Here is a 27,421-nt window from a genome sequence, read left to right on the forward strand (position 1 = left end):
GGTCAAGACGCTGGCTGATTGGGCATCTGCTGAAGGCCCACTGCCTGGCTAATAGCTTGTGTCTTCTAGCTGGGTCCTCGCACGGTGGTAGGGAGACGATCTCTCTGGGATCTCTTTTATAAGGTCATTGATCTTATTAATGAGGGCTCTGCCCTCATGACTTAATTAGTTCCCCAAAGCCCCTACCTTCAAATACCTTCATATTTAGGATTAGATTTCAACACATGAATTTTGGGGGATCACAAACATTCACCTATAGTTCTAAAGTGTACTTCTCAATTCTACCACAGCCAGAGATGATCTCTGAATCCAACACATTCCTGGGAGACAGAATCTCAGTCTCAATTCTCATCTAATTGGCTGGGGCTCGGAGCGAAGGAGTGGGGGTACTCTGAGAAAAGGGACGGTGTTGCGGGCTGGGCAAATGTGTCCAAAGCTACTTACAACAAGCCATCTTCTCTGTGAGATTTCAAGCCAGGGGCTCCTTTCCACTACACCCCACAGATTGTCTTCACCTCTCATGTTCATCTATTCTCAGAGTCACCAAGGCCTGGGTAACGATTTTCTACACTGTCTCTCCCACCAGTTTCACTCCTTCCTTCTCTTCAATGCCACTGTCATTTATAGACTTAAGGACTGTCAGAGGTAGAAAAGGTTTCAGGGCCTTCAGCGGATAAGAAATAACTTCTTGCCCTGGCCAGTTTGGCTCAGCGGTTAGAGCGTCGGCCTGCGGTCCGGAGAGACCCGGGTTCGGTTCCCGCTAAGGGCGCGTACTTCGGTTGCAGTTTGTCCCTGGCCCTGGTTGGTCGTGCGGGTGGCAGCCACTTGATGTGTCCCTTTCACATCGAGATGTTTCTCTCTCTCTCTTCCTCTCCCTCCCTCCCACTCTATCTGAACAAAAAATGGAAAAATGTCCTCGGGTGAGGATAAAAAAAAAAGAAATAACTTCTCGTACCTGCTCCCCATCGGTGTTCATTTGAACTGGATGCCGAGTGTGAGCACAATCTGAAAGGCTGTGACATGTGACTGGTGATGTCTGCTATGGGAGCAAACAGTGGCAGCACCCAGCAGGTACTGTGCTTTTGATTCTTGTTCAGACTCATTGATTTACAGGTGAGGATTGCACCCACAGAAACGAGGTAAGCGTGCCCTATGCTTTAACAGTTACTGGCAGGGACTGGAGAACCCAATGGCTGTTACTAGTGCTCTTTCCAAGGCATCTCTCTATTTGATTCTTGTGATGCAGATATATCTAAAATAGAGCGAACCCACCAGTGTAGCTCAGCAGTTGAGCGTCGACCCATACACCCAGAGGTTGCTGATTCGATTCGGTCAGGACACATGCCCTGGTTGTGGGCCAGATTCCCAGCGGAGCTGTGCAGGAGGTGGCCAATAGATGTTGATGTTTCTACCTCTCTCACCCTTTCCCTTCCTCTCTCTCTAAAAATTAAAATAATAAATAAAAACATATTTAAAAAAGAATAAATCTCATTAAAAGTAAATAAAATAAAACAGGAGAGAGATTTCCAGGAGCCTGAGAGAGGGCTCTATAGCGCCCCACAGTCCACTTTTCAGCCAAGACTTAATTTAGATGATCACACGTGGAAGCTGACGTGGCAAGTGGACAGTCTTACACAATGAGACTTAATGAATCTAAAGGAAAAGTTATTTGTAGCTTTAAAACACCAACTGCCTAAGAACTAAATCATATAATGAGGATGTCAAATTAACTAAAACAAACTCTGTACATGTGACAACAATATCATTTTACATTTATTGAGAGTTTACTAGAAGCCAAGTACTTTTTAAAGTACTTTACATATATAAACTCATTTACTCTTGCTGGCAAGCCAATTCATTAGTTATTATAATCTTCCCCATTTCCACAGAGGATGAAACCAAAGCTCAGAGAGGTTAGGTAATGTGCCCAACATCACACAGCTAAGAAGTCGTAGAGCTCAAATTCAAATGCAAGACCTCTGATTCTAGTGTCCAAGCTCTTGAACACTACTGCATGGGGCTCCTCCTCCCCTCAGTGTTATGATGAAGTCTATCTATGACTTTGTACGGCAAAGCGCCAAACAAACATTTGTCATTTTGCTATAAAGTAATGAGAATGCTATCCATAACCCACCACATGTTGGTTTTATAATTATATCGTTAGATTTTCATATGTTTTCCTAGAATAATCTACCTCAGTGTGAATAAAATTGATAGATTTTTGAAACAGTTGGACATTTTATAAGAATGTCAAGGAGCTAGGAAAAAAGTCATTCGAAGATGGCAGAAAATGACAAGATGACAATACACAGTGGTGACAATACTGAAGCTGGACTTCAGGTTCTCAAGGTCACTGGTGGAACCACACTTCATCCTGTAGCAACTTTTTAGGTAGAAACATACAGGGATGTGACACAAAAGTACTTCCAGTGACTCTACACTAAAAAACTGAGAATTGACAAAATAAGTGAGACTTGGTTGAGATCTATTTAGGAAGCACACCGAATGCCAGCATTGCTAATTCCCATGTGACCTCCTGCTTTACATAAAACACGCCCACGGTCAGCCCTATGCAAGGTGAGAGGAGCATCCACGGATGGTCCTGAAATGATCACAGTAATTCAATGCCACACAAGCCTCTCTTCAAAACCCTTATTGCTTTTAGAACTATTGAATAAACTCAAGTAGGTCGAAAGAACTGCAAAACAAAACAAAAACAAGCTAACTAAAGCCAGGCCTGACTACTGTAAAGAAAGAAAAGGCTGAAACACTTAACATTTGGTACCAGGAGTCAGTGGCCCCTGGTTCTGCCAACTAGTTTCACTCTCTTAGGAGAGCTGGACCTTCCCACTCGGAGACTGCCCTTTTCCTGTTTCCTAGGGCTGCTGGAAGAAGCTGCACAACTGGGTGGCCTAAAACAGAAATGGATTCTCGCAGAATTCTGGAGGCTGGGAGTCTGGAAGTAGGCAGCCAGCAGGGCTGTGCTCTATGTGAAGGTTCGAGGGGGAGAGTCCTTCCTTGTCTTCTCCAGCTTCTGGTGGTTGCTGACAGCCCTCGGCATGCCTTGGTTTATAGCAACGTAGCTCCGCTCTCTCCCCATCTTCACACGCTGGTTCCCTGTGTCTGTCTCTGTGTCCGAATTTCCCTCTTCTAATATATGTAAGGCTGCTGGACACTAAATTGGGATACGCCTGAATCCAGTATGACCTCCTTTTAACTTGATTCCATCTGCAAAGACCCTATTTCCAAATAGGGTCACATTCATGGATATAAGAATATAGGGACTTCAAACATGTCATTTTGGGGGACACAATGCAACCCATAATACACCTGTAAAACAGAGTATACATACAATTGTCTGAAAGATTCCTAGGACATCCAAAGTTCTAGGATCAGTAACCTGTTTTTAGAGTTTGCTCACATTTTTCAAATTCAATAGCAGTTGTCTTTAGCATTATGGACCATTCATCAGACCAACCCCAGCTCTGCACTCACAAGCTGGGTGACCTTGGGCCAGTCACCCAGGCTCCCAGAGTCCCAGCTTCTCCCCAGGATTGTGGTGAGGGCTGAAAGAGCAAATGCGTAAAAACACCAGCATGACTCAGCGCACAGAGCAGGCTCTGCCCCGGTCAGGGTTCCTCTTCCCACCTTCCTATCAAACCTGGGAGGGAGGGGCCACACACCTGCAAACCCAGGAGTCTCCCTAACAATGGCCTGGGAGAATGAAGAGAGGCAGGCAATGGTTTCAATTAAAATTCACTTTTTCTCTCAGAACAGAAGAAAGTAATAAACCAATGTAGTAAATTATTGCAGTGGAATTAATGGCTAGATAGAAGAAATAGAAGATAAAGTTATAACCTTAATCAATCAATATCTCTCTCTCTCTCCACACACACACACACACACACACACACACACACACCCTCCATCATCTGCTTTACTTACATGACTCTATCACCTCCCAAATAATTCTCAGTAATTTCCAGCAGGAGCTATGCCAGCAGCTGAGCTCCAGGGACTGGCTGGGTATCTAGGAAGACTGCCCCTCCTCCCCAGCCCCCAGGTAGGTTTGAAGGACATAGGAGCAGCATGGAAGACAGGCAAGGCCACTAGCCACACAGAATGACCAGCACCCTTTCCCTCCAGGAGGCGCCTCTGAGTCACCCACAAGCCCAGGGCAGGTTTCCAGCCGAGCAGCAGAATCATTTCTCTTCTCTCCAGTCTGTACCCACCAGGCTTCACTTCCTTTAACCAGAGTTCCCCATCCCTGCTTGTAATTCAGTTTTATAAAATCAGTCCCTGAAAATCCTTTTTCCAAGCAACAGTCATAGTAACTCAAAGATCTGAATCTCATAGATGGGGTAAAGATGTTTGCCTAACTAGCAGCCAGGTCCATTGAAACTTGATTTAATTTGGGGGAAAAGGCTTCTTTCCCCTTACTGACGGTGGCAACAGTTCCCACTTAGGCAAGTCTTTTCAGTCCTATGATGTATCCGAAGAGGGTGACCTGGGACACTGGTTTAAGTCCCCAGGAATCCACCTCTTCCAGGGGTCGTCAGTGGGTGCAGCATAGATACAAGGGATGCCAAAGAGCTCAGAGACCTTAATCTAGCTACACAGCTGCACGATCCCCAGCCAAGGTCAAATGGATTATTCCAGGGAAGAAACAACCCACATACGTATCTGTCAGAAGGCTGACATTAAGCAGGAATAGGATTTGGAGTTGGTTAAGCATTTCGAGAGAGTGAACCCTGGAACCCTCAAACTAATCTCTACATGCTGTCTTTGGAGAACGCTGTTCAAAACGGACTTTGTTGAGAATTTTGTTATCAGCCAAATCTCTCCAAATACTAAGATTTGAGAAAATGATAACTTCATCTATATTCATTCTGTTTGTAGTTTCGTTATTGTTTTTGATCTCTTCCCACCCCACCCCCCAATAGATTTGATTTCAAGTATTCACAGGGCCTTCAAAATACAAAGAACCTGTAGTCAGAGCAGAGTGAGAGGCAGCTTTGGGCCCCCCCCCCCTTTTTATTTGGTCATTTTATTATTAATGATATATATGTATGCACATATAGAGATATACGCACAAACACATTTTTTTTTTTTTCAGTTAACAATACCATCACACCTCCATCACCAGTAAATCATTCTGCACAGGGTGCTTTGCTTAGGGCCATATGTAATAGAATCCCACAAAATATTCCACATTAGCTCAGTGATTCTCAATGGGGCAATTTCACTACCATGGGATATTCAATGCTGTCTGGAGATAGCCTTGCTGTTACAAATGGGGGGAGGGGCATATCAGTAGAGGCCAGAGATGCTGCTAAACATCTTACAATGCATAGGATAGTACCCTACAACAAACACTTTCCCAGTCCAAGCTGTTAACGATACTGAAACTGAGAAACCCTGAAACTGGTTCTTACATTCACAACCAGCACTCAAACAAAATCAAACCACAGTCAGGCAGAGCCAGAGTTCCCTGGAGAGAGCATGTTCTCCCTTCCCATGGCCACCCTGGCAAAGCCTTCTGCACCCTTGGGTCCCCCTATCTCATTCCCCAGCCCCCAGTTAAGAGTTGATCAAATGGGGAAAGCCAGCCTCCCTAGGGACATAATGACAGTGCAGAAAGGTCCCCTTTGTCCTTGTTCATTTGGAGCACATGTGCAGGGATGCAGAGGTCGCTGCTGAATTTCAATAACCCCCTGCGATAAGTCTGCATGAGCCCGATGTGTTCTAGGGGACTTGTTGGATTAAATGAACACAGTTTAATGTTCTATAGGACAAGGTCTCCTTTCATGGCTGAAAGAAGGAGTGAGGGTGATTTACAGTTTCGTACACACTCATTCGCTACATTACCCACTGTGCCTGGACTTATGAGTGTCAACTCATCATCTAGCATCCATTTCCACCTACGCAGGAGTGAGCTTTCCATCAGGAACAAGGAATAAGGGGTGGCAACAGGAGACTATACAATGTTCACTATGAAGAGTAAGCACCAATATTTGTAGGTACCCTTGTCCCTCACCTTGTGTTTTTTCTTTTTAATCTCTGATTTTATACTTAATATCATGAATCCTTCTGTTTTCCAGGAAAAAGGGGTTTTCTAAGCAGATTACCGCCAAACAGAGCTGTGAAGCTTAAGACTAAGCTTACTTAAGGTACCAAATAATTTTTGAGCACCACTGTCTCAGGAGCTGACACTTTTTTTTATAGTGATATACTAAAATCAAGTGTTTGTTTATTCATTACAGTAGGTCTCAAGTCCACTTTACTAATAACTTCTGCTTAATTCTGCAAATATGTAAATAATGCAATGTATCTAAATATTAGATAGCCCATATTTTTATTAACGACAAATCCTAGTTCTGATGTTTTGCTCATGGCCAATTAAAGAGACAGGATTTTCCCTCCCCTCCCCTCCCCTCCCCTCCTCTTTTCTTTTCCCTACTTCGTAAGACAGGAAATATAAGCAAGGATATGAGAATTGATTGGGGGTGATGGTAGAGCAAACATTTTGAATTCTTGGTCAGATCTCACAACTCCAGTACTGAAAGGCAAGAGGGTGTGGATGAATTATGGAGAGGCTACCTGGTCCTCAGGTATACCTCCCAGCACCTGTGACCTCCCTTTTTTTTTTTCTCTTTTGATACTCAAGTCCAGAGTCTTACTAACCAAGCTCTCAGGGTAGCAAGATCAGCATCATCTGGGAACTTGTTAGAAAAGTAAATTACTGGGCTCTGCCCCAGGCATCTGTCGTCTAACAAGCTTGCCCCGGGATTATTATCATGCTGAAGTGTGGTCTAGATTTCTGTTTCTGTTACCTCTGCTGTTGACACTTACCCACTATGTCTTATACCATACACCAAAGACAAACTGATGTTATTTAGAGTTGATTTTAAAAAATTAAGATAGCCAATATTTTAATAAGGTACTGTCCTGTTTTAATAGGGGAAAATGTCAAACCTCAGGGGAATCAATAGTTAAGGGTAGAGGTTGAGGTACTCCTGCAGCAGGTACACTCTGGAAGAGGATCTCTTCCTCTCAACTCACTCAATCGGAGGACAGCTAGTCTACCTATACATAGAGTAGACTTTGGTCAGATTTATTATCCCAACATGCTCACAGAGAGTAAAAGAAAGCTCAGCTGCACCTCCACTGAAACACAGGTGAAGATGCCAGGGACGGGGCCACAGGAAGACAGTCTAACCACAGGAAGGCATGTAGAAGTGCAGACCCTGCATAACCAGTCACCGGAAGACCAGGCGTTAGCAAGGACCGTTTTCACAGACACAGGCTCCCAACACAGCATATGCCAATCTTAGACTTCAAGTAGGCCTCTTAGAAGGAAGATATAAAAATACAGATTTTAATGTATTTTAAAAATATACAAAGAAAGATTATCATCAAACCAAAAACAAAGGAGGTATGCACATTTGCTACTGCTAATATCTTACAATACTGCAGACATTTATGAGTCTTTTAAAATTCCTTTTCTAATGATATAATGCCTCGCAAACTAGCTCCAATAGCAACAGATGGGTTTCAAGGTCAGCTTAGCTTGTTTATATTTCCTGGGAAGCCTTCTGGCTTTGCTCTCTGCAGATGGACCCACGCTTGAGGGCCCAGTTCAGGTCTGTGGAGTTCTTGCCCTGGCCCCTCTTACTCCAGCTGGCACTGCCCTGCCCTGCTCTGACATGATACCTTGTTCACAGTTCATATGCCACAGAGTTTGGCCATTGATTTACAACCTGCCCTACACTCTAGTTAAAGTCCCTTGCATGTGTGAGTCCTATCTTTACCCATGAGGCTAAATTCCCTGAGGGCATAAACTATCTTATACTTTGTTATATCACCCATCCTGCCAACACCTGCGGTCTAGAACAGCAGCAGTACAAAGTACAGCACAATATACTTTATAAAACTGAATGGAAGGTTCCACCACTCCATACTAACTAGCAAAAGAGACACTGCTGTCTTTCAAGTGTGCCTTCCTCAAAAGACAGCGGAGTTGTATGCTTGTAACTTACACAAACTTGATCCCAGTGGGGAACAAGATGGCTAAGAGGAACAACAACGAACATTCATTGAGTGTTTTACTAAATGCTGGCAGTGTGCTAAGTGGATTCCATGCTGTAGACATGACTAAAATAAACATACTGAAACCCTAGAGGAACTTCCTACACCTGTTCCCCAGTTCAGCCTGGATGACCAATCAGTGGCCAGCTTGGATTCCGTTACAAGTGCTGAAAGGAAGCCTTTGAGTCCCTGCTCACCCAAAGGGGCCAGTGAGCACCAGTCTGCCGGGTGTCTTCTGATCAGAACACATGGGCAGGGCTCTAGTTACTGACCAGCTAAGGCATGTACATGGGAGGAGGCTGCACTTGATTGAATTCAACTGCTCAGCCTGGAATTAATCAAACATTTTCTGTACAGGCCAGAAAGGACCTCACACCCTCACAGCTTTCGTTTTTCTTCTTAAGCCACAGGAATTACTGAAGAAGGCCCATAGACTACTGATTCCATGTGATTTTAAAGCTGGAAGAAACTAAAAACCAAACAGTTCTGTGGATAGAGAACAGAGTGTTCAATACAGAAATCTCTCTCCCTTCCTGGGTCCGGGACATCTGTTATCTGCCGCAAGCTGTGGATCATAAGTATTGATGTTATTTGACTTTGCATTAATCATTTGAATCTTTATTTCTTACGTAGCACACATTGCCAAAACCAAATAAAACTCTATAAATTTCTGTTCTAACACAGAGGAAGGAATGGTAGGTCAGTTTAAAAGAGTCTACATTCAATTTTTAGTTTAAAAAATCTAAAGCACAAATCTTTCCTAAATATACTGGGTAGGTACATCTCCAGCTTCATTACTAAAAAATGTTACATTAACATAACTATTTCAGGCAAAAGACTTGAGGGAGACAGGAAGAAATGCCAAAAATGAAAGCAAATCTTCGGAAAGTTGGTCAAGCAAGCTGAAAGTTGCATCATAGGCACTGTGATACTTAGAACAAGGAGCTTAAAACCCGGTTTTTGGTTCTGAGAATCACAATAAAAACAATCACAGTAAAATCACGATTCCTATAGAGTTTGTAGTTTACCGACAAGATCTTTAAAAAAAAATTTTTTTTCCTTTATTGATTCTAGAGAGAGAGGAAGGGAGATGGAGAGAGAGATGAAACACTGATGAGAGAGAACATTGACTGGCCGACTCCTGCATCCTCCACACTGGGGATCGGGCCCCACGAATCGAACTGGTGACCTCCTGGTGCATGGGTCGATGCTCAACTAGTGAGCCACACTGGCCGGGCTTACCAATAAGATCTTAAACACAGCATGGCATTCAGTCTTTCAGGAGCATCCCCTGTGAAGTAAGGAAGGTCACTCTCATTCTCCAAATAAGAATCTGAGACCCAAGGAGATTAAATGGCAAGTCTGGTGGAGGGGTGAAAGCCATCAGGATCGGCCACCGACATCACTGCACAGCTTCACTGTGCCAGGCACCAGGCAAAGTGCTGCACATGAGGACTCCTATGTACCCTGCAACAACCCTTCTCACCAAACAAGGAAGTTCAGAGAGTTCAATAACTCTCCCAGCCTCACGAAGCTGGTGAAGTTGTCTGAGGTAGTGTATGGTTTCTGTTTCTTAGTTAAGAAGTGCAGCCCAAGGATCTGAAGACTTCTGATCGCAAATGTCACCTCCTCCATGAAGCACTCCTTGACCATCAGACTCTCCAACCTCATAATGAATGAAACTTCTCTACCATAATCAATGATTGCGCTCCTCTATTGTATTATATATATAATTGTTAATGATTTACATTTCATTTTCCCTTGGGTCCCTGAAAAAAATGGACCATATCTTAAGTTTATAATTCTATTTATTCGGCCTTGGTTGTAAACTAGTAGGTACAGCATATGCTTGGTAAGTGAACAAATGAATAAACAATATCCAGTGTTTTCTTACCATATGTCTGGGAATTACAAAGTATACTACATATTTCTTGTAGGCAATTTAAAATGTTACTCTACAATGTCATTTCTGGCACAAACGATTTTAAAAATCTATGGCAAGAACAGAGAAACTATAAATATGATTAAGGCTCTCATTAGTCAAGATAGGCCAAATTGTGAGACTACAATACGTTCTTAATATTCACGAGCAAATGTTTAAAGCCGTGTAGAAGACAGCTTTAGTTACATGCGTCTACATGTCCTCTGCACATAACATACAGTCTATGTTCTTCACATCCAAGCCCAATTCTTCCCCGTGACATCCATGCTCCTTTTATCAGCCGAAAGTGCCCTTCTGCAGTGTCTTTTAACATATCACAGAGGGTGCTGGGCTCACTGTTAATGCTTAAGGGCCGATAATCAAGGCAGAAGGTATGGAACCCGACTTGGAGTGTCTCACATTCCACAGGGGCTGCGAAATGTAAAGATGTCTGTGTCTTCCACCTCTTTACTGTGACTTTATTTGTCATCGTTCTCTCTCTTAACTTTCTAAAGTATCCAATTCATTTATCTGTCACCATATTAGACGGAGCTCTTTGTTATAGTAAGAAAGGGAGTCAGGAGGGACTTCCCAGCACAGCGCAGAGACTTCACGTGCACGAGTAGTTTTCTCTACTTAACAGGGCTCCAGATCTCTGAGACTCTCCTTCAGGTTCAAGCAGGCCTCAATCAGACACCGACAGCTGATGACCACTCTGTCTTATAGTGAAATGCAATTCAAATCCTCACTCAACACTGTTAGAATGCTACACTTTGCTTAACGACTGTCTCATGCATAGAGAAAATCAACAGTTTCCAAAAAAATTGGAATTCTCTTCAAATCATGTTAATGGGAACCTCACATTTATAAAATGCTTGGGATCAGCTGCATGTTTCTACTTTGACAAACACAGGCAGGAGAAAGAACTGTCAACGCGATCAGCAGATGGTTTGGGAAGCTGAGCATGTCCACTCCAACAAATACCAACCTATCCTAACTTCTGACCAGTACCCACTCACTTGCCCAGGGCGAGAGAGCAATAGTATCTTTTTTTTTTTTTTATTATTCTAAATCTCAATTAGTTAAAGTGTTATCCATCACAACTCTCACTGAGTGTTTTACTCCCATGTTGAGATCTAGACGAGGCAAACCACAAGAAAGCAACATACTGAGATTCACTCTGCAAAGCACCTTCCAGTGTTCAGAATGCAGTCAATCAGACTTCACACGGACCCCTTCTGATCCTTATTCCAAAAATTAAGTTTTCATTACAATCTCTAATAAATTGTTGGGCAAATGGCCAGAAGATTTAAATTTGGTATATTTTATGTCAAGCTTCAGACACTAGAAGGTCTTCTCAACATTGATACTTCATTGATGGGTAGGTACAGGAATCACAAAACAAAGAGGGCTTAAAGTGAAGGCTTCAGGGAGATCATTTACAGCAAGCTGGACTGCAGAAAGTGAGTGCAGGGATAGGAACACAAGCTGGACTGAGACCAAGCGGGGAAGTCGTGAGGATGGTCACAACCAGCTGCTCACGGCCAGGTTACTCTCTCCAAAGAAACAGGTGGCCCCCTGAGTATCCTGGGAAGCACTTTTTACTATTTTGAGTAAAGCAAATCTAAGGCTTTCTATGCAAACCTCTAATTTGTATTAGATCACTTCACCTTGGTATCCCTTGAAATGTAAACATACCATGGATAGTGGAACACTCGGCTTTCCAGAAACTCCCCCCAGAGAGGAGGATGCTGTTCTCCACGCAGCAACACAGTAACATAAATAAGGGCATACATAAAATAATATAAGCGAGTGTCAGGCTGATGAATTTAAAAGCTGGACTACCAATTTAAAAAGCCCCATGAGCAGTTCCCCTACCTGTTTTGATATTGATGGCAAAAAAATTCTGAGGATTCCCACTTGTAATCCTGTACGTCAGCTTTTCATTGGAACTAGAGTCGGGATCCTCAGCCTGAATCTGGATGACAGATACATCCTTTGGAGAGTTTTCCATGACAACAGGATAATAGATAGGTTCTGAGGTCAGTGGGGCATTGTCATTCACATCCTCAATTTCAATGTAGACTTCAATAGTGGAATAGAGTGGAACTACGCCCCGATCTGTGGCATACACTGTCAGCCAGTAGGACCCTGTTGTCTCTCGATCAAGAATGTCTGCAGTAGAGATGACTCCTAGGAGAAAACAGAGAAAGCATGATTGCTACCATGAAACCGAAAGACATTAAGTAAATCAGCCCAGATACAGGAGGGCTGTGCATATTAAATCTTGGCATATTAAAAAAAAAATCCATAATATGAGATTCCATTAAGATGTTTCCCCTTATATAAGAAAACTATTTTCTGCAAAACCATATTAATTAGTACTTCTACCATTTGAGAATTATATTTGCATTCACAAATACTTTATTTGCATTTTAGGGATAGGCACAATCTCAATACATGCAGCACAACACAGAAGAGGTAATTGGAAGCAATGGGAAGAGAGTGGGGCAGAGGTCAAAACACTTCCCATGTTGCATGGGAAATTAGAGCAATATCAGGTCAATATCTCCATTTGACCTGATATTGCATTGATTTCCTATGCAACAAAAAGCTCTCTCAGGGTAAATTATTTAATGTGCTCATTCACAAAAATGAGAAAAACCTTTGAAATGTTCTTTTGCGTGTTAGGATAAAAAAAATACTTTGCATGCAGCCCTGGCTGATGTGGCTCAGTTGGTTGAGTGTTGTTCATGCACAGGTTAGATTCCTGGTCAGGGCACATGCCCGGGTTGGGGTTGCAGGCTCCATCCCCAGTGGGGTGGGGTGGTGAGGGGTGTGCAGGAGGCAGCCAATCAATGTTTCTCATCGATGTTTCTCTCTCTCTCCATTACTCTCTCTCTAAAATCAATAAAAACAAATTTTTATAAAAATATTTTACATGCAAAGATGTAAGCCGTTTTCATGCCATTTGCCTGAAACTCGAATGCTACAAATATCCCAAACAATCAGAGAAGCAGCCATATCAACACACTGTCTGAATGAGCTCTAGCCCCCTGAAGGACACTACAGAGAGCCATAAATAAACTCTGAGCCACATTGAGAGATACTTATGGACAATTATTCACAACTAGTAGCAGGAAAATGCCCAATCTTCTCCCTCCCACTTTTTCTCATTTCATGGATGAAACAAGTGCCAACAGGAAATCAGGGGTCTGCCGGAAAAGCCAGGGAAGTCAGTGCTCTGCGGTATTTACAGCCCTTGCCCAGTCACCAGGCTGCAGAAAGTGAGTGCAGGGATAGGAACACAAGCATCTCTACCGTGATGGGGAAACTCCAGGGCTCTGCTTATAAAAACTCATCGTCAGGATACTCATGGAAGGCATGGAATTCACGTTATACCCTAGACAAGACACAGTCCTTCAATCCTGACCAGAATCGTCTATCTTTTGTATTCCTGTCGAACTTTGGACTATAGTAGGTACATAATCTGGCCTACCGATCCTGCGTGTGCAGGTTGCCAAGTACAGCAACTGAGACGGGGAGGGCATCTGTCCAGAAACAATTAGGCTCGGATACTCAGTTGCCCAAATCTCAGCACAGCTAAGCTCTTCAGAGGAGAGAACCAACTGATGCGCCTCTTCAGCTCCAAAGCTATCCACCAAAGAACCCTGCACAGTGCCGCACCATCTGACAAAAGATAACCATCAATATTCTCAATGGAAATGTGTAAAACACAGTGGTTCTTGTAGATTTACATATGATACCTGAATGTCAGAAATGCTACTATGGCATTAGAAGAGTAGATACTAGTCACTAGATCACCAGGAAGTTAAAGAAAACCAGGAAGTTAAAAAAATAATACTAATGATTGCCCTCGCCGCTGTGGCTCAGTTGGCTGGAGTGTCACCCTATGCACCAAAAGGTGGAGGGTTTGATTCCTGGTCAGGGCACATATCCAGATGTCAGGTTCATCCCTGGGCAGGGTGTGTACAGGAGGTGACCAATTGATGTTTCTCTCTTACACTGATGTTTCTCTCCCTCTCACTCATCAATTAAAAAATTATTAAAAAATAATGATTGCCAACATGAGGCTATGTGTCCACTGACTGAATTAAAAAAAAGCAGCCTTATACACTGGGTTGAGACTGGGTAGAATGTCAATATGACATTAAGGTCTGGGGAAGGCTCAAAAAAATGAAAAAACAACAAAATGAGGACAAATTTATTTTTTTAAATCCTCACCCGAGGACATTTTTTCATTTTTTGTTCAGATAGAGTGGGAGGGAGAGAGAGGAAGAAAGAGAGAGAGAGAAACTTCAACGTGAAAGGGACACATCAAGTGGCTGCCACCCGCATGACCCAACCAGGGCCGGGGACAAACTGCAACCGAGGTACATGCCCTTAGTGGGAACCGAACCCAGGTCTCTCTGGACTGCAGGCTGACGCTCTAACTGCTGAGCTAAACCGGCCAGGGCGAAATTTAAAAGAGTGACTGAAATGTCATCATAAGTTTCATCTAAGGCTCCATATTAACAATATTACTACAACCAATGTCCGGTCAGGGCAAATACGGGATCTCTCTCTCTCTCTCTCTCTCTCTCTCTGGGATAGCATTTCCTCACTTTCTTCCATGCTCTCTCAGCTAACTGCAATCTGTGGTCATAACTAAAAATGTAAATCCCCATGATTTACCATCCAGCAAAAACGCACTTTTGAGGTTGCCCAAGGGTTGCCAAAATCTTGTCATGAGCCTTCAGCTTTGTGATAACCACCATGCATTCTTTATTAGTTTTTAAAAATTGAGATATAATTGATATACAATAAAACTATACATGTTTAAACAATTTGGTCAGTTCTGATACCCTGAAACCATTAACACAATAATGATAACAAACATAACCTTTATCCCTAAAAGTATCCTTCTCATTTTAATCCAATTTATAAATTTCCCAGTACTCCCTCCTGCTAGGCATCAGATTACCTTCCTGTCACTACAGATTGTCATTTTCTCCAAGTTTATAAAAATGGAATCATACCAATGACTTCTTTTTGTTTGGCTTCTTTATTTTTTAAAATATTTTTTCATTTATTGATTTTAGAGAGAGAGGAAGGGAGAAGGAAAGAGAGAGAGAAACATCAATGAGATAGAACATCGATTGGCTGACTCCTACATACCCCCCACTAGGGATTGGACCCCACAACCTGGGCATGTGCCCTGACCAGAAATTGAACCGGTGACCTCTTGGTACATGGGTCAATGCTCAACCACTGAGCCACACCGGCCAAGCTGTTTGGCTTCTTTAAATCAGAATAATTATTTTGAGTTTCACCCTTGTTGTATATACAGAGTAGGGCAAAAATAGGTTTACAGTTGTTTGTAGAAAAGATAATACAAGAATAAACTGTATTTCACATACAACTGTAAACCAACTTTTGCATCACCCTGTATAACAATACATCATCACTTTTATTTTTAAGTAGTATTCTGTTGTATGGGTATACCACAATTTTTAGAAAATATATTGACTAGTTGAGGAACATTTAGTTTGCTTTCAGTTTTTAATGTTACATGTAAAGCTGCTAAGGACATTCACATACAAGTTTTGCCTGGAAGTACTCTCATGACTCGCAAGGAACCACCTAGAGGTAGAATGGCTATAGCATACGACAGGTGTCCCTGCACCATGCTCCATTCCCACCAGCGGACACTGTGGAGCATTCCAGTGTGGTACACCTGGCATGGTCAGTTGCCTTAATTTTAGACATTTTAATGGGCATGTAGTGGCATCTTGAAATTTTAATTTGCATCTTCTTGATAATGTTGAGCCTCTTTAAAAGTGCTTATTACCATCTGCATATCTTATTTGATTAAATGTTCAAATTGTTTATCCATTTGTTTTCTTAAGTTTTGGGAGTTCGTTATATACGTAGCTAGAACTCCTTTATCAGATAAGTGATTTGCAAGTATTTCCCTCCAGTATGTGGTTTCTTCCCTTTTCTTAATAATATCTTTTGAAGAACAGAAACTTTTAATTTTGATGGTATCCAAGTTGATCCATTTTTCTTTTGTAAATCATGCTTTTGGTGTACATCTAAAAATCTTTGCATAATCCAAGGTCACAAAATTTTCCCCTACATTTTCTTCTAGAATTTAATAATCTTAGGTTTTGTATTTATATCTATGATCAATTTTGACTTCTTTATATATCGTTCAAGGTATGGGTCTAAGTTATTATTTTTTATATGTAGATGATCATTGTTCCAGCCCCACTTGTTGAAAGACTACCTTTTTTCTCCAGTGAATTACTATCCATTTTCATCCATCATGGAAATGCTCAAAGTGGATTCAACAGACATACTCAAATTTTATGTTGATATTTATGAAAATGTCATTTAAAAATTCTTTAGAAATATATGTGAGATTGTTATACTCTATTTTTGACATGTTTATGTTTATAACATTTTTCTTTTCTTGTTTCATCTTTATTTTCTATATAAAAAAGGCAACAGCAGACCAGAATTCTTTGAACATCTTAATATTTAATTGTATAAGCAGATACACAATGTATGTATGTACGTATGCATTTATAAGAATTGTACAGCTCCAGCTGGAATTATTTGATCCCAGAATGAAGCACATGTTAGCTATAATTGTTCTTCTTTATTCAAAAACAAGTATTACATAAAAAAATGTACATTGTTCTCATCAAATAGGCTTTAAATATTTGAGATGAAGGGGAAAATGTATGGAGCTGTTCACAGTGAGATGACTATTGTAGGCTGGGTTACTCACTTTATCTGTGTTCCAGCCATATACCCATATGTCATAGCCCAGGTCTCAAGGACATCTTCCCCCAAAAGAACGACACCCAAACACCCACAAGAACACTAAAACAACATGTCAACCAATAGTTCAGGAAATTCTTTGAGGGTTATGTGCTTATAACATAATGAAAACCACCCTGCAGAGATAAGTATTATGGATTCTGAGGCAATTAACAAAAAAGACAAAACCACAGTTTTAAAAACACCATTTGGCATTTTCTTTGTAGATGCTCTTAATATAGTCTATTTACTTGTGCATATATAGCTAATTCTTACTTCTTTCCTTTTTTTTTTTTTAATCCTCACCCGAGGACATTTTTCCATATTTTATTCAGATAGAGTAGGAGGGAGAGAGAGAGACAAGCATTGACGTGAAAGAGATACATCGAGTGGTTGCCATCCAAATGACCCAACCAGGGACGGGGACAAACTGCAACCGAGGTATGTGCCCTTAGCGGGAACCGAACCCGGGTCTCTCTGGACTGCAGGCCAACACTCTTACTGCTGAGCCAAACTGGCCAGGGCGCTAATTCTTATTTGTAGTCAGTCCAAAGATTAACTCCTAATTCTCAGTGCATTTAAAATATTTGTTAACTTTTTATTTTGAAATAATTGTAAACTCACTGGAAGATGCAAAGAAATGTACAGAGAGTGTCCACGTACCCTGTACCCAGCATCCCTCAGTGTTAACCTCTAAGTTCATTTTTAAATTGCTAAGAGCACGTTGAATTCCTTCATGGGCTCTGTAACCACTTTTAGCCACCCCTGCTTGCCTACAGTAGGGTCACACAAATACTATTTTTCTTTCTTTGCTATTAACCCCTATACTTGTATTAGGTTCTTGATGCCTTAACAGAGATCACTGTTGTGACCAGACGATCATAATGAAGAAAGAATGGGGAGAATGGCCGGTGTGGCTCAGTGGTTGAGCATCGACCCATGCACCAGGAGGTCGCCAGTTCGATTCCTGGTCAGTGCACATGCCCAGGTTGTGGGCCTGATCCCCAGTGGGGGGCATGCAGGAGGCAGCCAATCAATGTTCTCTCTCATCAATGTTTCTATCTTTCTCTCCCTCTCCCTTCCTTTCTATCTAAAATCAATAAAGGGAAAAAAATTTGAAAAGATGAGGAATTTTTTCATCCTCATAAGCCCAACCAGGGTCCCTCCTTGTAGTCCTAGGGTCACATCTGTAACTGCTGCCAGTCTGAACTACACGACATAACTGAAATGAGTGGAAAGGGATGGGCCAAAACGTGTAGAGAAATTGTGGGTGGCTAGGACCTTAACTTAGGTACTTAAAATTATTCAAATACATTTTAGTGTATACATATTATATATGCATATACTTTAAATACTTTATATGTCACATAGTTGATATAAATTTAAATATATACTTTCATGTACTTGTTAAACTGGCAATTTTAAGCAAATCGCCCAGCTCATCAAGTGACAAAGTCAAGCCTGGAATCTGGAGCCCTGAACAGGAGTCAGAGACTCTTTTCATTACAGGAGTTGCCTGCTGATCTATCCAAATGCGTCCATTATCATGAAAAAGGAGGCAATTCCATGCCCATGAGCTCCTCACAGTGGGTTGGTATCAACTCTTTGGTAATAGGAAATTCAATCCTTTTATTACCTTCCTCCATTTCTAAAAGTTGCTGCAATGTATTATTCTGAATCCACTTTTATATCTTCTCAGATGTTGGATTGGTTTAGACCAGGTGAATCAATGGACCGAGCTTTCCTTCAATATCCATCACTGCTTTGCTTTTGTGCAAAGAAGTCTGTACATGCTGCTGCTTCAGTCCCTGCTTCCCCAAACTGCCTGCCATGGTCCTGGAGGTTCAAGGTCTCAGATTCAGAGAGGTCTGTCACCAGCCAGGGGGGGCTAGGAACCAACCCCTCCTGCCTTTATCCCAGCCCTGTACTTCTGTCCCACCAGCATTCCACGCAGAACCTCCTGTGGGAAGGGACGGACGATGGGTGCTGTCTTTTTTCTCTATCCTAGGATGGTGGCTAGAAACTTGGACCACTATAAATGTTGAATACATAAATGAAGAGCTGACACATTCAGGCAAGTTGGGCTATCTGAGTCTTTATAGACTAGCACCCTGACCAATAGCTGCATTAGCAAAAAAAAAAAAAAAAAAAAATCAAAACACTGAGTCAACTGAATATGTATGTGTGTGTGTGTGTGTGTGTGTGTGTGTGTGTGTGTACACTTTAACCCTCACCTGCGGATATGTTTCCTTTGATTTTTAGGTTGAGTAGGAAGGGAAAGAGGGAGAAGGGGAGAGAGAGAGAAAAATCAATGTGAGAGAGACAGATCGATTGGTCGCCCCCTGCAGGACCCCAACCAGGGCCCAGGATCTAACTTGACCAGGAATCCATCTCTCCACTCTGTAGTCCGGTCAGTGGGCCAGTGCTCTAACTACTGAGCCAAACTGGCAGGGCTCAACTAAATATCTTGCTATCCTGTGATCATTAGGCAATATAAAATGATGGACTGAGCTTGTCATCTATTTTAGACTTCTCTAATGCATATATAGAATTGATAATTAACTGGCTCTGAAATGTATCTCTCTATCTGTGAATTATCCTATTCGACAAGATAGTTTTCTTAAAAATCATGTCCAGGTTTGTGCTGTCCCTTTGCCACCTAGCATGCAGATGGCATCATGGAAATATCCTCAAGGGTTAAGCCCAAGTTGCAGCCTAAGGGAGACACTGGTTGATTTTCTCAGGTACTTAAAGCTGCACTGCTCAGAGGCACACAACACAGGTAGTGGGATCAATGCCTTCAGGCCCCCAGATAAAGCACCAGCAGGATGCTCATTCACTAAGTCACCTCCACCCTGTGACATTTAGTTCTCCTCTGTTCCCTCCTCCTCATGCCTGCTCCTATTGATCAGATATCTTTCATCTGTGCAGAAGGAGAAGAAAAACCCACAACACAGTTGTGGGGAATGCACGCCACCTTCACTCTGTGTTACTTCACAAAGCGCAACGCTGCAGAGCTGCGCATGAGATTGAGACAAAGGGCTGCAGGCTGAGTTCAAGCTTTTATTGGGACTTAATGAAAACGGACAGCTCTCCTTGTCTGTTCAGGACCTAGGAATTCCACACTGGGCCGCATGCTCAAGAGCCTCCGTGACAGTGAGGATCTGTAGGCTCAGTAAATATACACTTGATTTTTTTTGCTTTTAAGACAAACTTTTTGGTACTGGTTTTTAGTGGACTCAACATGTATACCTGCTTTCTCTCTACAGGACTGACAGCCTGAACACACGAAGCAGACAGAGAGTACCAGGCTGGGAGTAGCACACCCAGCTAGCATTCCGCTGTGTTTTTTCTCTCCTGTACCCAGACTCAAATATTTTCTGTGGTCTGTACTAATCTGCATATGCACCATATCCAATACTATGGCATGAATCCACACAGCCAAATGGGAAGGGAGGTTGAAATCTAAAGTAATGGAAAAAATGCTTTCAGACAATATAGGAAATAAAGTCCAGAAGTGGTTTTGTTAAGTGTCTAAAACATAAAGGTTATTCCATGAAGGGCACTAATTCGCTAGATGGCATTTCTTTAGAAGGAGAAATGAGCACAAAGTTCAGCACACAGGATTTGGGTTAGATATCTAGACACAGAATCTCATAGCGATGATTGACAAAGGGGTAGGGAAGCTTTTTTATATTCCTATGTTCAGTCATAGATGAAAGATGGGAGTGAAGAGGAAGAGGGGAACGAGGGGGAGAGAGGAAGGCAGGAAGTTTTGGAGCAACCAATCTGATTACTAGGTTAGTCTTTGTGCTTAAAAAAAAATTAAGACTTCATTGTAGAAAAAAATATGCAACCTGAATAAGTAAATAAAAAACAAACCTCATTATCTCTGACCCAGAGATAATAACTGTTACTATCCTTGATGTATTGCTTTGCTCTATATTATTTTCACCCCAAAGAAGGATATTTCTCTGTAACTGTAGACCTTCACTTACCATTGCATGCTGAACATTTTCCCATGTCTGTAACTATAGTTCTCTATATAAATAAAAACCTTTAAAACCATTCCTCATTTTACTCCAACCATTTGACTAAGCAACAAACGACTGAGACTAAACCTTGTTGACAGAGACATGGTGCTGAAAATTTTGTTGAAAAGAAAAACTTTACATGAGGTACAACTTTCATTATGTCAGAATGTGTCCGTAAAACCAGACTCTTGAACCTTGAAAAGTGCCACGGGATTTTTTAAAATAAAATGTCAGAACGTAACCTTTAGGTCTTCAAGTTAGAACATGTTCTCGTGGATATGCGGTCAATATTAGTCATACTTTAATGCAATGTTTAGATCTTATTCACTGCCCACTCTAACTCAGCACAAAGATCGTCTGGCATCTCTGAACAGACCGGCTGTACACCAGTCTCCACTTGGACTGGGACTTGGCATTTGGCTTAGAAAAGCCTTTTCGCGCTGCAGACGTGAGCTGTGGAGAAAGATGCTCGAAAGCGAAGTGCCTGGGGCCCACGCACACCCATTCACAAAGCACGGGTGTTTCCTCTGCCAGCAACGCTGGATGGCACGAAGTCCAACCCTCAACCTGGGCCAGACCCACTCGAGCGCCGCTCCTTTCACGCTGAAATCTTCTGGGTTTGGACAATTCAGGGAATGCTACTTCCTTTCTTTGATTTCTCCCCATATCCGAATAGGAAAACTATGAGTAAAGCCCATCTACCCAGATCTGAATCTCTCCCACACCCCTCCACACACACAACAGCCTTCGGTGACTTCCTCAGAAAATAACGAAAGCACACAGACTACTTCTCTCGGGCGAATGCTCTCTGACTTTCCACAGATGATCGGACGCTCATTGAGTTTGCAGATAACTACACATGATACCGAAATCGCTGAACGTATTCCCTTGGCAAAAACACAGGCTAGGTGGTTGAAACAAAAAAACAGATCAAACGAAGGGACGCGGATCAGGGTCTGAGTTTAATGTTGTTAGTTTTTCCAGATGGGACCTAAAGACTTGTAGCTATCTTTATTATGACAAGTTTATAAAAGCTTACCATGGGAAAGACTCCCTGAGAACTCCTGTTTTCTTTCATCCTTTCAGGTTAAATCCCACTAAACTTCTTTTCCCTTTGACCAGCGTGGTGGAAATCACAGACTACACCATACTTAGGTAATTAAGTTAGGGTGATTAGGTTATACGGACTCCACACAAGAGCCTATGAATGAAATCCTTGAAACTACCTCACCTTTCTTCACAATGGAAACAATGAACTCTTTGCTTTCCTATTTAGAACCAAATAAGCAACTATAATAGCGCAAAGAAACCAGGGCCCAGAAGGAGGAAAGTGTATGGTTTTCTCTAATTGAGTTTCTCCCGGTTCTCATATTCTATAGATTCCTTGGATTGTTTTCCAATTTCCATTCGCATTTCATCCCATTAAATGGTTCTGACCTCTGACACCGGCACAGCGCCCTGTATTCCTCTTCCATTCGTAATTGAGATGAAATGTGCGCACTTGCTCTGTGGGCAGAACCAGCAGCACTGACCTGGCAGATAAATACACGCACACTCCGTGAGACCAGGCTGCAACAGGAAAACAAAAGGAGAATCTTCATCTAGTGATAGTCGGTAAAATCAGCGTGCGTATGCACAAGGCTTTCATTTTTGGTAAATATGTAGCTGCTGGTGTGTGCAGAGAAGGAAAAGAAGGGGAAAACGCTATTATTAAACCAGTTTCTTGTCACCATGCTGTTTTTATGCTGCAGAGAGTATAGCTCTTTCAAAATGCCTACTGAAATGTGCTTAGTGGTTCTAAACTGTGTACATAGCAAGACAGGTAAATGTTGGTTTTAGAACAAATTATTGAGATTTGTGAACAGACTGCCATGCAGTTTCCTCAAGACAGAGATGAAAAATCATGTTGATTTTTGTTCCCTTTGTAAGAACATTAATTTAGACCCTGGACATATATAAAGCTAGTAATAGGTATAGAATCGGAAACGGTTATTTTAGGAACTATATATAAAAAAAGCAGTAATCATGTGATATCTGGATTGCTGTGAAAATTCAAGATGATAAGAAATATGTTCTGAGGTTGTATTAACAGACTATTAAAAACTGCCTGCCAGCTCCAGTGAGAGATTCTGATGCTAGGGATAGACACGGTGTGTACAGTACTGACACCGTCCAATCTCCAAAGGCAAGCTAGTTCGCTGAAATAAAAATGTACGAGAGTAATATTTGGGAGCTATCGCTCAATATATGCACCTCTGGGTTAAACTTAGGATAGAAGAGGGACAACTTGGGATCAAAGAGAAATAAAGAAACAGTGTTACAAAGGAGGGCCTCTTGGTTCCCTTGGTCGTCACCACATCCTCTTCCCCCCCCTTTCCCTCATCTACACTGCAGAGTCCAATAGAGGTCAAATCCCAGGCACCTATGGAAGGTTGCAACAGATAGGAAGGGACTCAGGGTTAAAAGAGAATGAGTCCTGGCTGGTGTGGCTCAGTGGTTGAGCGTCAACCAGTTCGATTCCCGGTCGGGGCACGTGCCCAGGTTGTGGGCCTGATCCCCAATGGGGGGCATGCAGGAGGTGGCCAATTAATGTTCTCTCTCATTGATGTTTCTGTATCTTTCTCCCTCTCCTTTCCCCTCTCTGTAAAACTAAATAAATAAACTTAAAAAAAAAGAGAGAATGAAACTGGAGTTTCAGATCATTCTGCACTATAGGCTTCATGGGGAATTTTTGGTCTTGGGGTCAGTTCTGATCAGCCTCTTGCTCAAAATATTAGGCATGTTCTATAGCCACAGCTGCATTATTCTGGCTTTCTGAGGAGTGGGTTCCTTTGCATGTGACTACTGTCATTTCTTTTTTGAATCCTCACCTGAGGATATTTTTTCCTTGCATCTTTAGATAGAGTGGAAGGGGGGGAGGGAGAGAAAGAGAAATATGGATGTGAGAGAGACACATCGACTGGTTGCCTCCCACATGACCCCAGACAGGACCAGGGATGAACTGCAACCAAGGTGTGTGTCCTTGGCCAGAATTGAACCCACGACTCTGATCCACAGGTTGATGCTCTAACCACTGAGCCAACCAGCCAGGGCCCTTTGCATCTGACTTTAATTATAAGGTGAATGTCCATCTCCTCTAGTAGAGAGTGACACTCCCCCCAGGGCAGAGAAGATCCTGTCTTACTCAACACAGCCCCCAGCCCCTAGAGCACCTGACAGTTACTGTACATAGTATCTGAACAAGAAATATTTGTTGAATGAGTGAATGGTGTTTCTACTTCCAATGGAGCTTTGATGGCTGTACAGGAAGAACCCAGCAGAGGAATACTATAATTTGTTACATCCATTAACAGAGTCCAACATGTGGCAATAAGTTGAAAAGCAAAAAGAAATATACCTAGTTAGCCCCAGGAGAGTGGAGACAGGAAGAGCTGCTAAAAGCAACATTTAATTAAAATAGCAGGAGGCCCAGAATAGAAAAATCTGAGTTTCTCACTCGTTGGCAGAGTCTTCACATAACCCGTGCAAAGCTGCCTTAGAGGTAGCTCTGCAACCCTGCCCCACTACAGACAGCTCAGAGAGGGCAGTGCTGTGCACCAGCAGACACTGGCACTGAGCCCTGGCCCCTCCATGACACCATGGCTGCGGAACTTGGAGCTGGAACCAGAGATGTAAACAGACAGCCGAAGAAACAAATCAAGGGCAACGTCTGTTCAGTCACCAGTAAAAAGTCTCAGCAGGTCCAAGAACAATTGCAAAGGGAGTGCCAAACAGAACCAATTTCCCCCGAGAGCCATTTTTCAGAAACACCTGACCTGTACATAAGCGAATGGGTGCACTAGCATCCAGAGTTGGTCCAAAAGAGGTAGCAGGTGTGTGTACCTGGACAATCTCCAGTAGGCACACGTGGTCATCTCAATGATTTTTCTACTCCTCCTCCAACCTCCTCTGCTTCCACCCCCTGTTCCATCTACCCACATACTCCAGACACCCCAGATTTGCTTCATGTTATTCCCTCTGCCTGGAATAACCACCTTTCCTCACCTTGAAGACACAAATTGAGCACTCCGTGCTCTGTAATGCCACTAATTCCCAAAACAGGTCTGGCCACTAATTTCACCATGATATTTCTACCTACCATTATTATGGCACTTAGCATACTATTTAGAAACTGTCTTCAGATCGAACACCTTGAGGAGTGTCTTAAAAAGGAGGGCAATGTCTTATTTATCTTCTGTGCTCTCGGTCCCTGGCACACACGATCACTCAACAGATGTGCACGGGGTGAAAGGGAAGCGTTCCTGAACTGAAGGCATTTGCTGAAATGTTCTGCCAGGGAACATGCCAACCGGTAAATCTTGTCAGGAAGACTGTAAAGTTTGCCAGGATAAATGCTCTTGTAAAAAGAAAAATTATAGCAAGGACGGGGAGGCAAAAGTGCACTATATTAATTTATAACCAGTTAATGCAATGCTTCAAAGATATAACCAACATAGGATTTTAAAATCAGCTATAAAAATGCTTCATTTTTAGTGGGTAGAGCTTATCAGCCATTTGCATGATTTCCTGCAGAGAACCAATATTAAACTCCTAATAAGCAATGGACCTTTGGAATCTCTTACTTCGGTTTCTGCTATTAAACCTGAGCCACAAGCAGAGAATAGAGAGGTTTCAAATGGCCCTTAAACAAACAGGCATAGTTGCTGGGAAGCATCCAAAAACAGACGAGGTGGAAAGAAATCACCAAAATAAGTTAGACCTGCTCCCTCCATGCCCAGGTCTGAGCACCAACCTTCCAAGAAGTCTGGCTCCTTCACAGAATCTGTGCTGTCTTCTGGTTCCCACGCTGCATTTTTTTATGGCACGACTTGGCTTTTTGTGTACTATCTGAGACCTGACAGCTATGGCTGCTCTAAAATGAAAAACTACAACTATTCAGCCTCCATCACATAATAATTCACACTCTCTGATAGAAACGTTCAAGTCACTTAGGACTCTGATTTGAAACAATGTATCTGTTTTAATTCAGATGACAGCAGTAATTCATTTGGACAACATGATTCATATAATGTGCTTCTCCTTCACTATAACCTCTGCCGTTATGAAATGACACTGTTTCAGAGGACCCTCTCAAAAGAGTAAGAAACAAATCCTTTCACATACATGAGTACTATAATTCATCCAATGTATACAATTTTCAGTTCTACAAGAAGAGAAAGAACAAGTCTGCATTATTTTTAAATTGTAATTAGGAATGATCACTTAGTAAGATCACTTAATACGTTTGATCTGTGTATTTTTAAATATAAAATACAATATAATGAAGAAATCAGAATATATTTTATGTAATAAAGATAAATAGTACTTTTAAAACGAGTGTGTGTAAGAATAAAAGGGGAGGGGAGAGAGGGAGGAAGAGAAAGAAAGAGAGGGAATGAGAGAGAGGCTCTGCAGGTGCAATGGACAAATGTATTTCTTTTTTACCCTCTACAACAAAAGATTATTTACTACAAATTGTTCCATCACTTCTTTTTTTTTTTTGTTAGCCTTCAGTTACAGTTGATATACAATATGATATTAGTTTCATGTGTACTACAAAGTGAGTATACATGTATATACCTTATGGAGTGATCATCCCATTAAGTCTAGTACCATCTGACACCACACACAGTTTTTACAATATTACTGACTATATTCCCTATGCTGTACTTTACATCTCCATGACTGCTTTTATAACTAGAGATTTTTACTTTTTCATCCACTCACCTTTTTCATCCATTTCCCCAACCCTCCTCCCATGTGAAAATCATCAATTTGTTCTCTGTGTCTATAAGTTTGTTTGTGTTATTTGTTCATATATTTTGTTTCTTAGATTCAACATACTGTACAAGTAAAATCATATGGTGTTTGTCTTTCTCTGTCTGACTTATTCCACTTAGTGTAATACCCTTTAGGTCTATTCATGCTGTCACAAATAGTAAGATTTCATTATTTTTATGGCTAAGTAATGTTCTATTATATATATGCATACCACTGCTTCTTTGTCCATTCCTCTATCGATGAACACTTAGGTGGCTTCCATATCTTGTCTATCATAAATAATACTTAAATGTATTTCTTACTGAGGGTCATGATCAAAAAAAGTGGAAAACAGCTGATTAACTGTAAAGAACTCTGATTCTGAAGTAAGAACATACAGTGAAAATTTAGATGAAAAATCCTAATTTTAACTCATTTATTAGTGATGTGTCTTTTGCAAATAACAACTTTTCTAAGCCCCTGTTTCCTCATCTATAAAATAAGGATGGTACCTCATAAAGTTACTTGAGGTTTAAAGAACATATTGTGTTTAATTCTCCTATAATGATGATAAGGGTAGAAGATAGTGGTTGCCTACTATTTAAAATGCCTAACATAGCCCTGGCCGGTTTGGCTCAGCGGTTAGAGTGTTGGCCTGCGGTCTGGAGAGACCCGGGTTCGGTTCCCGCTAAGGGCACGTACTTCGGTTGCAGTTTGTCCCCGGCCCTGGTCGGTCGTGTGGGTGGCAGCC

At 41.9% G+C, this 27,421-nt stretch overlaps 1 protein-coding gene across 3 annotated transcripts in view; it reads right to left on the reverse strand.

Annotated features, from left to right (window-relative positions):
• FAT3 (FAT atypical cadherin 3) overlaps nucleotides 1–27,421 on the reverse strand; it is a 502,003-nt gene that overhangs the window by 326,174 nt on the left and 148,408 nt on the right. For all 3 annotated transcript variants that reach the window (XM_036258794.1, XM_036258793.1, XM_036258791.1), the window contains exon 2: nucleotides 11,888–12,202. In XM_036258794.1, coding sequence (XP_036114687.1) covers nucleotides 11,888–12,202 — 315 coding nt within the window. The remainder of the gene's footprint in view (nucleotides 1–11,887; nucleotides 12,203–27,421) is intronic.

Source organism: Molossus molossus, unplaced genomic scaffold (genome assembly GCF_014108415.1).
Source record: "Molossus molossus isolate mMolMol1 unplaced genomic scaffold, mMolMol1.p scaffold_m16_p_13, whole genome shotgun sequence".
NCBI lineage: Eukaryota > Metazoa > Chordata > Mammalia > Chiroptera > Molossidae > Molossus > Molossus molossus.